This window comes from Coturnix japonica, chromosome 1 (assembly GCF_054131305.1).
Source record: "Coturnix japonica strain WE chromosome 1, WE-NBRP24, whole genome shotgun sequence".
In the NCBI taxonomy this organism is placed as follows: Eukaryota; Metazoa; Chordata; class Aves; order Galliformes; family Phasianidae; genus Coturnix; species Coturnix japonica.
Window position 1 is genome coordinate 96,945,282 of NC_140663.1, and position 13,452 is coordinate 96,958,733.

Here is a 13,452-nt window from a genome sequence, read left to right on the forward strand (position 1 = left end):
AAGCCCGAGTGCCAGGATGCATCCACAGCGAGCAGCCTAACTCACCAGCACTTCCCTTACGCCACTCACAGCAGTCAGCAGGAGTAACCCTCTACTCTCACTTTCAGTTCTGTGGTTTTCGTGGCTTCTAAAAGCAAAGCAGGAGTTTGGGGCATTTCCATTCACTCGAGTAGTACCATCCTGATGCACTTAACATACTTTATATTTAAAATTCAGCCATATTCATGCACCAAATTTTATGTAAGTACAACAATTAGTCCTTTAAAAGACCACTATTGTTAAAGGGTGAAGCTAAATCTAGGTTTTAATTTAATTTAATAAATCTTGGCTTTAATTTAAGTGCAACAAGAATGTGTATTTTCTTTTGGTGTTAAGTCTTTACTTCCAACAAGTAAAAACAGGATTTGTCCCAAAATCTTTTCCCACTGTTTTTTCTCCTCCTCCTTTCTTCCCTCATTTATGCCAGGTACACAAGCTATGTAATACTGACTGAGGATATAACCATAATTATGAATAATTCAGTGAAGTCTTTGTGATTAACTATTTATTACCATAAAAAAAATGCAAAATTGCTATGCCAAAACTACTGCTTGAAGGAGTAGGAAGGTTGGGAAAGGTGAGGACTGCACTGTACGAAAGCAGAATGCATTCTGGTGCTTTTAAATGACTATTTCTTCATAGGAAGACTAACATTTGCATAACTTAAATATGCAATATTATCAAAGCTAGGTAAAGGTTTTCTATTCTGCTGCATTCATCTTCTGACCATTCTTCCATGTTCTCTATGAACAAGGGAAAAATAAAAGGGAAAAGAAATCAAGAGTCAATCAAGATGCAGGAGTCTTTAGAAAACCACAAAGGCTGTGGAGAAGCAGGCTGGTATTCTGTAAACTTTAAAGAATGAAATTTTCCACTGGAGTCAGTGAAGGAAGAATGGGAGATGGTTTCAAAATATTTTTAAAGAACATTCTGGGTGGGTAGCAGAAGAACAATGTAATTGCAATTAGAGATCGTGTTTCTAAGAACACACTAAGCATACTCAAGAAGTTTCAAAAGCATTTTTTCAGTATTCTGATAAAGAGAAGAAAATGAGCCACAGAAGAGGCTGGATTTTATCGTAATTCAGATGCATTTTTGCCAAGGTTAATGTCTAATATTTTGTAACTTTCTCGGGCATGTTAAGCTAATGACATGGAACAAGGTATGATAAATTATATAAATTATATTTCTGACCTTACTAAATAATATTGATTACAGCCTTTTAACAGCCAAAAGACTTACTCTGTCTGCCAAGTTTGTGAAGCTTCCTACATAACTAACTCTTTAATTGCAGCAGGCACAGAACAGCCACACAAAGGCTGAAGTATTTTAGCCATTTACAGAAACAGAGAGATTCAAAAACGAGCAGAATACATACAACCATCTGACCTAATCCTAGATCCTTCAGGGTAATTTTGCTATTGAAACACTACTGGTAACAATAACAACAAAAAAAGCAGTGGTGTTGCAAGCTTTTGCAGTACTCAGCAATAGAGCTTTCAGAATGCAGTCATTTTCCTTGTTCAGATGGAAAGAGCACACCTGCTTTGTGTAAAGGGAAAAAAAAAGATCATCTTTAAAAAATAGTTCCCGAAACTGTTTTAATTTCCTGGATATTCAAAGCAACAGTATTTGTTTATAAACTTATGCTTCAACTAATATTGCTGGGAAAAAAAAAAAAATAATACAAAACAAGTATGGTTCATAGAATCACAGAATGGCCTGGGTTGCAAAGGACCACAATGACCATCCAGTTCCAACCCCCTTCTATGCACAGGGTCACCAACCACCAGACCAGGCTGCCCAGAGCCACATCCAGCCTGGCCTCCAGGGATGGGGCATCTACAACCTCCCTGGACAACCTGTTCCAGCGTGTCACCACCCCCTGAATGAGGTTCCAGATTTCATTCTATTTTCTGTTTTCCCCTTCCTTCTGAAACGGCTGGCTTTCATGGGGCAGGGGAGATGAAAACTTCTTACTGATATTAGAGAGGAGCAATGATCACAAATTCTATTTTGGAATTTATTTATTTATTTATTGCAGCTCACCAGTGAAGAAACAAGAGACATAGCTGCACTTTAAGTAGTTAATTAAAAAACAATCTGTTCAAAAAACCCATCAACAATTAATGCACTTCATCTGCTATGAGCTTAGGTAACAAACACTGCTTTTAATATTTGCTAAAAGTTTGCCTGAAGTTATTATATACCTTACAGGTAACCCAAACCCCTTTCTCAGGAGGAAAGTACCTGATTCCTGATGCAAAGGCTTTATCTGTCCACGCCTAATAGGTGGGCTCTATTTAGCATCCTTAAATTATATGTTGTAATGGGGCGTGAACACATGGGCTAACAGCATTTTTAATAGTCAGAAGTCAATGATTTAACCTAGTCTCTGATCCGATCCGATTATTCTTTTGGTTATACAACCCCCGGCAAGAGTTATTCATACTTTCCACTGACTGCAACAGCAGCTGCTTCACTATCACTCTAGAGCCTCAGGAAAATTCAGACCCTTAATCACTATTTCCATTAGCCAACAGATCTTTGCTATCAGCTTGAAGCAATACAGCCAAAGTGCCAAGAAGCATACCTACAGGAAATTGATTATATAAATAAATAAATCTATCCTGCAAAGACGCTTCCACTTCTATCAGCAGCTGGAAAAGTACCAGGAATTGGTTCCCATTAATTCCCTTTAGCTCGTACAAGCCATACACAGAAGTTTTCCACACAATACCCTACAAGCACGTATCTCCTGAGTGACAGAAGAAAACATCTCATTTAATAAGATCACAATCTTGAGGACATACACATTCTAATTCTTACCAAATCTTTTCTCCCTTTGCCCATTACTTAATTATACCCTCCTTCCCAAACCAGGCAAACCGGTCTAGTTTACTACATACATACTCCCGCTATTAGATGTAAAGAAGTCTCAGCTTTCCAGGGTAATGGATGACTTACTATTTATTGCCTTTTCCTAGCAAGATCACCAGCACTGAACAACTTAGTAATTATCTCCCACCTCTGGGAGGGTTTAACATCTACAGCTGTTGGGTTGCCCTCCTTTTTTCATTTTCATATTAGCGCAGAATAGTTTGGGTTGGGAGGGACATAAAAGATCAGGCAGTTCCAACCCCCCTCCTATAGGCAGGGACACTTCCCACCAGACTAGGCTGTTCAAAGCCCCATCCAGCCTGGCCTTCAGTACTTCCAGGGATGGGGCAGCCAGCCACAACTTCACTAGTAATCTCACCAATGAGGTGTTTTATCTAACTACAGGATTATGGCTGGCTTTTTCCACTTTGAAAATTCAGAAACAGGATAAACCCAATTTCTTACAATACAACTTGAATTTACTGGCAGTTCACTAGCTCTGTTAAGTTATCTTCCTGTCTCCACAGAGGAAGGAAACAGTATGAAAGAAAATGAAACAATTCCCCACACCTTTCAGCCAGTCTTTATTTGGAAAGCATACTGACTTTCAGAAGTACTTTCCATCCAGACAAACCTTTGTTTTGAAAGCAAGCCTAAACCTTTACAGAAACTTCCAGAATGGCATTTCGTCAACAACAAAAAGATAAAGTTATTGTTCTACACACCTATAGAGCATCTAAAACAGTATTTCTTGGCAAAGCCTGACTCTGTTCTAAGGATACTAAGATTATCATTACAACGATGCATACATGCACAAATAAATCTAATCATCAAACAGTACTTATCTCTCCATTATCTTCATTCCAAGTACAATCCAGCATAACTATCTGCAGCTAAAAAAATGAAAGGACATTAAGCTTTTATTGCAACCTCTATGTATTCCTCAGGAAAGCCCTTCCCAGCATCTCAATAGCGCAACATCACTTTCAGGACAGAAGTGTCAATACTAATCTTCTTGCAAGTCTTCTGTCTGCTGGCTCAAAAGTTTACCCATTCAAAAACATCCTTCAGTCAGGCTAAATACAAATAGGAGGAAGCAATCATAATACTTTCAAATCTCTACTGTTCCACTCTTAAATTGGTCACAGTTATCCCTCTGAAAAATACATCATCTCACATCTTAGAGGGACTTTCGTACTTCTGTTATATATTTTGTACTTCTCAAACAACAAGCAACTAAAAGGCTTGCAACCTACTCTTAGTACAATAGCTGAAAGCATGTTTTCCTTCCAGGAAATCAGCCAACATCAAAATAACTCCAAAAAAGAAAACCTCAGAAAAGGAAAAAACAATTATCAGTGTCAGATCCAATTATTAGCTTCTGAGCTATCTGAAGGTCTGCAATTAAGTGGAAGAAGTTACCTTAAAGTTACTTTTTATTTTATTTCAATAAACGAAATCCAGGGACAAAACCCCTGCTTTTGTGTGGTATCAGTAATAGTGACTTACAGAGATAACAAAGTAAGAAGCCCTTCTAGTTATCTCTGGCAGTAACAAACGTTTGCAGGTAGAGAAAGGAGTTATAAAGGCAGGCAAACAGACTTTTCCCAACTAATTCTTGCAATGGCAAGTCAAAAACGTTGAGAATCAAGTTATACCCTAATCACTGTGCCTGATGGCTACTACTCATGAAACAGTTCTACTCCTTTCTTAATAGTAGGCTCCTGGCCTCTAACATTCTAGGGCAATGAGATCAATGGTTTAATTATGCATTACACATGCACAAAATAATTGTATTTGAGACCTCATTTCCCACTTCAAGTTCACTAAAGACAGCTGGATATTTCAGCTTCACTAATTTATTTCCAGTGTATGTTCTATGCTGGAAATTTTCCACGTGGTGGCTCACTCCCACACCTCCCCTCTCCCATGGGAATGAAAAAGCTTTGCTCTTTGCATTCTGTAGAATGTGATGGAACCTCCCCCCACCCCTCCCCAAGTCTGCAAATCCTTCATAAATACTAGGTTACAATAATTAATACTGCATGAATGATCTCTTCAAACTTAAAAATGCAGTTTCCATTAGGAGGTGCAAGCAGGTTCTGGCTATCTGAATGGAAAAACCTGTAACTAATTATAAAGCCATTCCTAGTTGCTTTGAGGCCAGATGTGTCTATAAAGCTCCTGTCACAAGGAAAGCAAAGTCCTTATGTTACTGCATCCATTTATGAGTTACTACTATCATCTGTTGTATCAAGTCTTTATGTTACTGCATCCATTTACTAGTTACTACTATCATGTGTTGTATCAAGTCTTGGGGGAGTAGAAACAAACCACAAACTGCACATCATGATTTTAAGACTATTTTACCTAGTTCAGGTCTCACTATAAGCGTGGCTTCTGAAATCTCTAATTCCTATAAACTACCCCATGCAAAATATTAATAAGCTTAAGAAACTGTTCTTTTACTTTCAGTCTTACTTGCTACACCCAAATCAAACAGCTTGTGGATTATTTATCAGAAGAAGCAATAACAGGAGAAAAACTTGAGAAGCATCTCCACACAAAGTCTGAACTACAGAAACATACTTAGAAGAAGAGGAAAACACCCAAACCAATTCCAGCTAAAACTACCTATTATCCCTATTGAAGAAGGGGACACATCTGATGGAATACAATTTAAGAAAAAAAGGAAAAAAAAAACAAACCATCACACACTAGGATTTACAGTATATTATCACATCTAGGAAATAACATTAATTTAGGCTTTGTTTTAGGACTTCATGTGCAATACATGAACTTTACAACTTGTTTATCTGCTTTTTAAGTACTTTACTGGGTTTCTTTCCAACCTCTTCTAACTCACCTGTGACCAGAAAGCCTTTTACTGAAGGACAACATTACTGAAAATATATACATTTATAAACATTTTCCATTGAAATGTGACCAACTGAACAATCATCTTCAATAACAAACTGCTGGAGACTTAAGCTTTCCCTATGACTGCTGTCAAAAAGAACATATTAATCATTTTAAGCCTGTTCCACAGAGGAGACTTTAGTTCATACTAATTAACAGAAGCAATATTTGCTGGTATAAGCAATAACAAAGTGTCTTCCTGAGAGGTAAACTGGGATGAGTTTCTAGTTCATTTCATACCAAATATTCCATAGTTATTTTTATACTTTTCTTTCACATGGATGTATTTCTGGAGAACAGACCTTAATTTGTTCCTGAAATACACCAATAACAAAGAAAACAAGGAAACATGCCCTTCAGCATTGCTACATATACTAAACTTATTGGCGTGATCAGAGCACAGTGATTTAAACCAGACAAAACTCTTCAAGGCAATATCTGCATTACCTATACTACCAATGACCATTTTAGAATGCTTATTTTTACTTTGTGCAAAGTAATTTTAAGCCACCTAAAAACCATTTATAGCCAAGCACACCAAATCTGAATGTCACTTTTATTTTCACCCTACAGATAAGGCTTTCCTTAAAATACTGCATAATAAAATATTACATAAGTGTACTACCATTTTATTTCTACATACGGAGTGACTTGCATTGCTACTGGAGGAATAGGATGGATGGTTGCTGCACTTTAAGGACTGCACTAGTACCAGGGCATCAGATGTAGAAGTCAGTATTTTACTTTTCTCCCCTGACCTAGATGACCTACAGAGCATGTAAGTGTGATACAAACCTCATTTGCTCCAAATATCTCCTCTCAAGACACTGGAAGCTGCGGCATGAGGTTTCTTTGCTAGCAGCTTACTTATTTCAATCAGTTTCAAACAGTGTTCATGTAATGAACTCTGAAATGCTTTGAGGACAACAAAATAAACCAAAACTATAGAAACAAAAGCAATCCTCCTTCCTCTTGTGAAATCACAATCTCTACTACTGTTTCACACCATCATCTGTGCTCTCACAAGAATAACTAAATGTGGATAGCATTTAAAGGAAGCCATTTGAATTGCTGTTCAATGGTTCAAAATTCAATCATATGAAAAAGCAGTCTAGCATTGCTTGAACAAACATCTTCACACTGTACTGTCTCTTCAGCCCCTTCTACTCCAGCTGAAGAAAGAGTATTTAGCTCAAAAAATGATTTCTCCAAGTCATCTCTGTGATGGGAACCAGAGCAGAATCACACATGGGCACTGAGAACTGCAAGAAGAAAATTCTCTCTGGTCTCACAGGGCCAGAAAAAGTTACTCAGGTGAGAAGACTGAGGACATCATCCTTAAACTAAACACTTATAATGACTACTACCAAGATTTCCATATAAACTCTATATACATAATGCTCACATTATTCATGAAGTACGCCAGCTTATAAGACAAGGTTTTTCCAAAGATTCTCAGGTGATTAGATATCCCAATGACTCTCAGGAGTTCTGCTTGTGCACTTAGCAGACTGGCTGCATCCCAGGAGCCATAAAACTGCATTAGTATGGTATTATGCTCAACAGTAACGTCAAAGATTATCATGTCAGCCAAAGCACTGCATTTATATGGGCTCCAGACTTCAGTCACTCAGTCTGTCTTAAATTGTTAATAGCTGCAGAATAAACATGTATATTCCAGAAGTAGAGCAGCTAAATACTTTTGGATCATTAATTTTACCATGATAACTTTCATCCTGGAAGATTTTTTTAACCACAGTATTATTAAGGCTGGAAAATACCTCTAAGATCACCCAGACCAACCATCTCCCACCATGCCCACTGCCCACGTCCCTCAGTGCCACATCCACACGGCTTTTGAACACCTCCAGGGATGGTGACTGCACCACCTCCCTGGGCAGCCTGTGCCACTGCATCACCGCTCTTGCTGAGAAAAAATTGTTCATAATATCCAACCTGAATCATGGTTAGTTATTTTATTGTTCAGTGTGTAAAAATAGGCCACTGGGTTATGACTTTTAATAATCTTAAGCCTGTGCTTTTTCAGAAAGAATAGAAAGAATTATAAACATTGTTGCAAAGATTATTTGAGGGGAAAAAAACCCAACACACAGGCAGAGAAAGAAAGAATGAAAGTCTTCATAGCACACAGAAAAGTATGGATTCCATATAATTTTCATTAAGGGGATATTTCACCAAAAGCAGTCTTGCAGTCACAAAAATGTAAGCACATAAAAACCACTCACCTTCCTGAAATTTACCTTTATTTATTTATTTTTAACGTAACTTAAGAGGTTTAACACACTAAGTAAAAGGATCAACAGGCATGCGACTGTAACAGGAAGAGATTACCAGAAAACCCAAGTACTATTTTGTAAGGGAGGTTTTGTAGGTATTCCTGAGATATTTGACTAAGTTCCTGTAAAGCAGAAGTAATTCTAAGCATTTAATACAAAATACATTCAGCATCTCATGATTATTTCAGTGGGCTGAAGGTCAATTAAAAGTTTCCAGAAGCATGGCTCATTTAACAATGAGTTTATTTTCAGATCAATTCACAAACAAGTTTTTTTTTCCATATTAAAACTATACATAGCTGAAGGAAGACTAGAATTGTACAGCTATGATAATCATTAACAAGATGCAGTTTATCTGCCTTTAGTGCTTTTCCTCTTGGTTATATTACTACTGCAGAGAATTCTGTACATTTTGAAGACCTTACTTTCAAGCACTATTATGATCTTTTATAACAATAATAATCACAGACAGTGTTTCACAGCCCATCTCATCCATGCTTGCCATTTAAGGTTACATGAGGACACACATTCTCTGTAATGGTTGTAGGAGACTGGCTTATTCCTACTAATACACTTAAAAGTGATCAAGCTAATGTCCTTTAAAAGTTCAGCTTTCAGCGATGCTTTTTTCTAGCAAGTTCTGGAGAAAAACCTATTATTGCAATATAACCACCTGTTATCTATGAATGCAAGTTTTCCATTAAGGGAAATCCACTATATTTCTTAGTTTGCAGTAACTTGAAAGATTTAGTAGATTAAGGCAATTATAGATACCCTGAAGTAATGCAAGGAATTCAATCCATTCTAAGGAAAAAAGCTGCAAGGAAAACCTTCCAGTTTCTTAGCACCCCTCCCCCCAAAAGAAACAAAAAACCCCATCAACTCAATAAGAAAAAGCAAAAAGCACAACCAAGAGTAGTTTATCAGTAGCCCCAAGCAGAGTTCTTTCTAGGTACTCTTTACATTTCTCTCCCTCCTCACAAGTTAAATGAGTGATACTCATCTACAGTTCAGCTAAAATAGAAAGCGGTCAGAACAGACCCAGGTAACCTACTTAGCAAGAGACTGCCCGGGTACAAATGAAGTTATTTAGCCCCCCTCGTGGCTGCACTCTGAAGTTTAAAATCAGCACTGAAGTATGCCACATCCCTCCAGGATTACAAGATGCAAGCAAGCCTATTACCTCCCACACTTGCCATGTGAAAGTAGAAGTTCTATTTAAAACACAGAGTGTCCTCTACTGACACAAAAAAAAGATTAAAAATATATGTATGAATACCAGATAAGGAAAACAGAACTGGGCAAAAACATAATTGCTGACTCTGGTAATTAACTACTGACCTTTTGTTGCTGTTGTTTAAATGAGTACACAGACATGGTTAAACCAAACTCATTTGTGTGCTGTATGAATAAATGCTGCTTTAAGAAAAAAAGAAACTCTCAAGCAGAAAGCCAACCCAAGAATTACCAAACAGCTTGGGGTGAAGTGGTTGAAGATGTATCAGAACATCAGACCAGCATTCTTTCAAGGTAATCAGCTCACCTGAAGATCAGATAAAGGCTTTTTACCAGAGATCATTTGTTTTCATAGTAGTGTACAGTAAAGGTAAAAGTATAAAGTCTATAGGAATTTCTCTAAGCGTACTTTGGAAGAAGCTTGACAATAAGTATTGCAGCATTCTCTGAAAAGATACTGGAAATGACACTGTAAAAAGCAACCATGTGGGATTTAAACCGCTAAAATTCTTTCTTATGAGAATACAGGAAAGAAATTGTCATTTACTAATACTATTAACTCACTTGATAAGATACTATACAGGGGATGCTCTGAAAGTATCTTATTATGTTGGCCTGCAACATCAGAGACAGATGTTGGTGATGTGGTAATAGACGTTGGACCTTGCCACCCATATTCCATTACATTTTGTTGCCATGGGACTGATGGCAGCCGAGGGGCAGTCTGACATAATGGTGTCCGACATGGAAGCGTGTATGGAGCAAAGCTGTGTCACTGAATTCCTCTGTATGGAAAAAAAAAATGATACCCACTGACATTCACTGATGCTCGCTGAACTTTTATGGAGACCAAACAGTGGATGTGAGTGCAGTGAGGGGTGGTGCATTTCAGTAGCAGTGAAAGTGACGTGAAATAAAGCATTCCCAATGAAGTATTCTATAAACAAACCACTGATTTCAAAGAACCTGCTCTGAGCAGCATCATTATTTAACAACTCTACACACGTGATTTGGTGGCAACTGTAATGTAAAGAAACACCGTAGCCACACACCAACCTAACCTTCAGTACTTTCACACAAGCACAAATCACTGTTTGGAAACGGGAGGGAAGAATGGAAATAAATGCTGCCAGCCATCTCTTTGCTGCCCTATCTCACCTTTGATTGGATCAACCCTCCCCAAATAGGGCAATCCAGGATTATTAACTGGCCTACCAGAGCGGAATAAAAAAAGAATCCACAACTATGTAGACAAGGTATTTTAAGACTGTTACATACACGCAATTTCCTACCTTTCCCAGAACAGATGAAAACACATTACACAAACAAAAATCATACATATTTCTAATAATTCCACATCTTGTGATGTTATACTTTACAATACCTTTACTTATTCCTTTAGCACAAAGAGAAAATTAAATGCTCTTACTGAATTTGCAAAGGCTTGTAAGTTTAAGCTTAATGTACAAAAAAAAAAAAAAAAAAAAAAAAGGAGAGGGGGTAGGAAGGTACTTTCCTAAAATTAACTCCTTAAAGCTTTACAGTCATTATACTATAATCATTTCCAAACACTTAAGTCATCACTCAAGACCAAAATACCTTCATTTCCCAGATACCAAAATCAGTAACTGATAATGGAGAATGGAATGGAATGCATGGGAGGCCCTGACCTCTTTCCCATTTCGGTATAACCTTATTCATTCCACAACACCCACCAGCACTATGTTAAACCCACCCTTCACTAACTCAAACAGAGACGTCAGTACCTCATTCCCACCTCTTCCCTTTGCAAGTGAGAGGTGGTCAACAGAACACGATAAAAACATAGCCAGGCCATTATTAACCTACTGTTCTCCTACACAGTAGTGATCTGTTTCTCAGCCACCTCTGTATTAAGTGGAGTTGTTATGCACTTTAATGGCTGAGGTTCAGCTAGCCAAAACTTAAGCTCTTCTTAAGCCTACTGGAAGATTGCACACCTACCAAGTGCCACAGAAATCTTTCCTGAAGGTTGGAACCTACATGATCCTTGAGGTCCCTTCCAACTCAGGTCATTCTGTGATTCTGTAAGAATGTTCCTCCCTGCTGGACACAAATATTCAGGTTCAAAATAATTCTTCCATTCTCTGTCTTTGGTATTTAATTTGAAGAGCAACAGCAGTGGCAAAGTAACCATACAAACAGGCATCTATAGTTAAGATCAGTTTACATAGAGATGATCAGCCTCCAATTAATTTGCCATTGTTTAAATTAATCTGCATTCCTTCCTGCTGCTACTCTTGGCAAGAAAAAAAAATAGAAAGCATTGAAAAATTATTGCAATTTCAAGGACACACAAGGCTTTGCTCTGATCTAAATTAAGGGTGTCACAAGACCAAGAATCTTTGGAACCAAAACAGATGGAAAAACCATTTAAGTATGTAAATACCTCCTGGTCTGGCTTGCAACTACGCATCCGTGTTGTCATGTATCTTACCATTTTCAAGCCATTCATTTTAAAGCTAAAGAATCCAGCCAAGAAAATACTACCTGCAGCTGAAGATACTACGTAGAACTGATTATAGATATATTTCCTCGGCATGTTTGGGGTCAACTCGTTTTAAGTAGGATAAATCCCTACAAGAGCGCTGTTCCTGTCACGCCAGCAGGTGCCCTAAGTGATACAGAAAAATCAGGTTGGCAATGTTGGTTACATAACTTGAAAAAGTAACAGTGGTGATGGAGCTACATTGTATTCCACTTCCCCGATCCTTTTTCATATGAAACTGTTGGTAGGGCAGAGATACCGAGCTACCCCTCTAACAACTCTACGCTGCCTTTCGCCAAGAGATTGACAATTATTTTAATAGCACTTGAAAAAAATTAGGAAAAGTGTGGTTTTTCAAGCATATTTCAGTTAATGCCTGTCTACTTAAAAAGTAAACGTTTTCTTAAGTATCAAAGGCACTAGAAAGTAAGATCTCAATAGCAACGTGGACCATGAGAGAAGCCTACAGCAAAGCAGACTTCACTCATTCTTTAATCCCAGACAGCGATGAGACAAATATAAGAATGAAAAACAAAACTCGGCTTGAATTGGTCTCGCCCCAAGAAAACGCCGACAAGAAGCAATTCTGAACCAGTTACATTCATGTATTACACTTAGAGCTGCGTTAGGCTTCAGGAAAACGAGTTTTTAATACCATTCCTCTGACAGCTGCTGCCACCCAGCTCTGGAGCAACGGTACGTCATTCTGTTCGCATCCTCCCTCTCTTAGCAGAAAAGCTCTGCGTCCCCACAGCCCCCTGCCTAACACCCGCTAATAATAATAATAATAATAGTCTCGTGCGGGTTGGAAGGGACCTTAGAGATCATCGAATCCAACCCCCGGGATTCGAGCCTCTGTGTAGCAGAGCGGCACTTCTACCACTTGCGCCACAGGGGGATTCGAACCCGCTCAGTGAGCCGCGGCCAGAGGAGCGCCCGTACCTCCCCCCTCCCGCCCGTCCCCGCCCGCCCAGCCCGAGGTGGCAGCTATGAAGCGGGAGGGGAAGCAGCGGGAGCGGGCCGGGACGGGCCGAGCCAGCGGCTCCTCGCCGGCAGAGGGAGCCGGCCCAGCGCCGCCCGCCTCGCCGCTCTCACCCGGCACTGGCCGTCCTGGAAGACGCGTGGGTCCAGGTTGCAGGCGATGGTGGCGGTGGGCAGATCCCGCAGCACCACCGCCTCCATATCGCTTCCAGCGAAGCTCCAGTCCGGTTCGGCCTCGGGCGGCGGCAGCGCCTCCGCCTCCTCTTCCTCCTCCGTCGCTTCTCCGAGCGGCGGCTCCTCCCGGCCTGTCGGGCCCCTCCCGCCGCCACCGCCGCTCTCCATGGCCGGGGGCGAGCGGAACCCCCGCGGGGCGGAGCCCGGCGGCGGCTGAGGCAGCCTCGAGCGCCTCGCTCCGGCGGCCTTTACCCCTCGTTTCCCCCCACCTTCACGTTTCTTAACCCCTGCGTGCGTTTAACCGTCTCCTTCCTGCTCCCCTCGCGTACGGCACACGGCGCCGTTTGAGCCAATAGGACGAGGCGCCGCAGCAACAGGTGGCCTGTACAAGCCGGGCGC

The 13,452-nt window shown here is 39.8% G+C and overlaps 1 protein-coding gene across 1 annotated transcript in view; it reads right to left on the reverse strand.

The window, feature by feature from the left end:
- The window catches only part of RCAN1 (regulator of calcineurin 1), a 38,668-nt gene extending 25,414 nt beyond the window's left edge, over nt 1-13,254 (reverse strand). Inside the window, exon 1 of the mRNA XM_015882068.3 lies at nt 12,994-13,254. Coding sequence (XP_015737554.1) covers nt 12,994-13,221 — 228 coding nt within the window. The 5' untranslated portion in view covers nt 13,222-13,254. The remainder of the gene's footprint in view (nt 1-12,993) is intronic.
- Nucleotides 13,255-13,452: the final 198 nt, after the last annotated feature.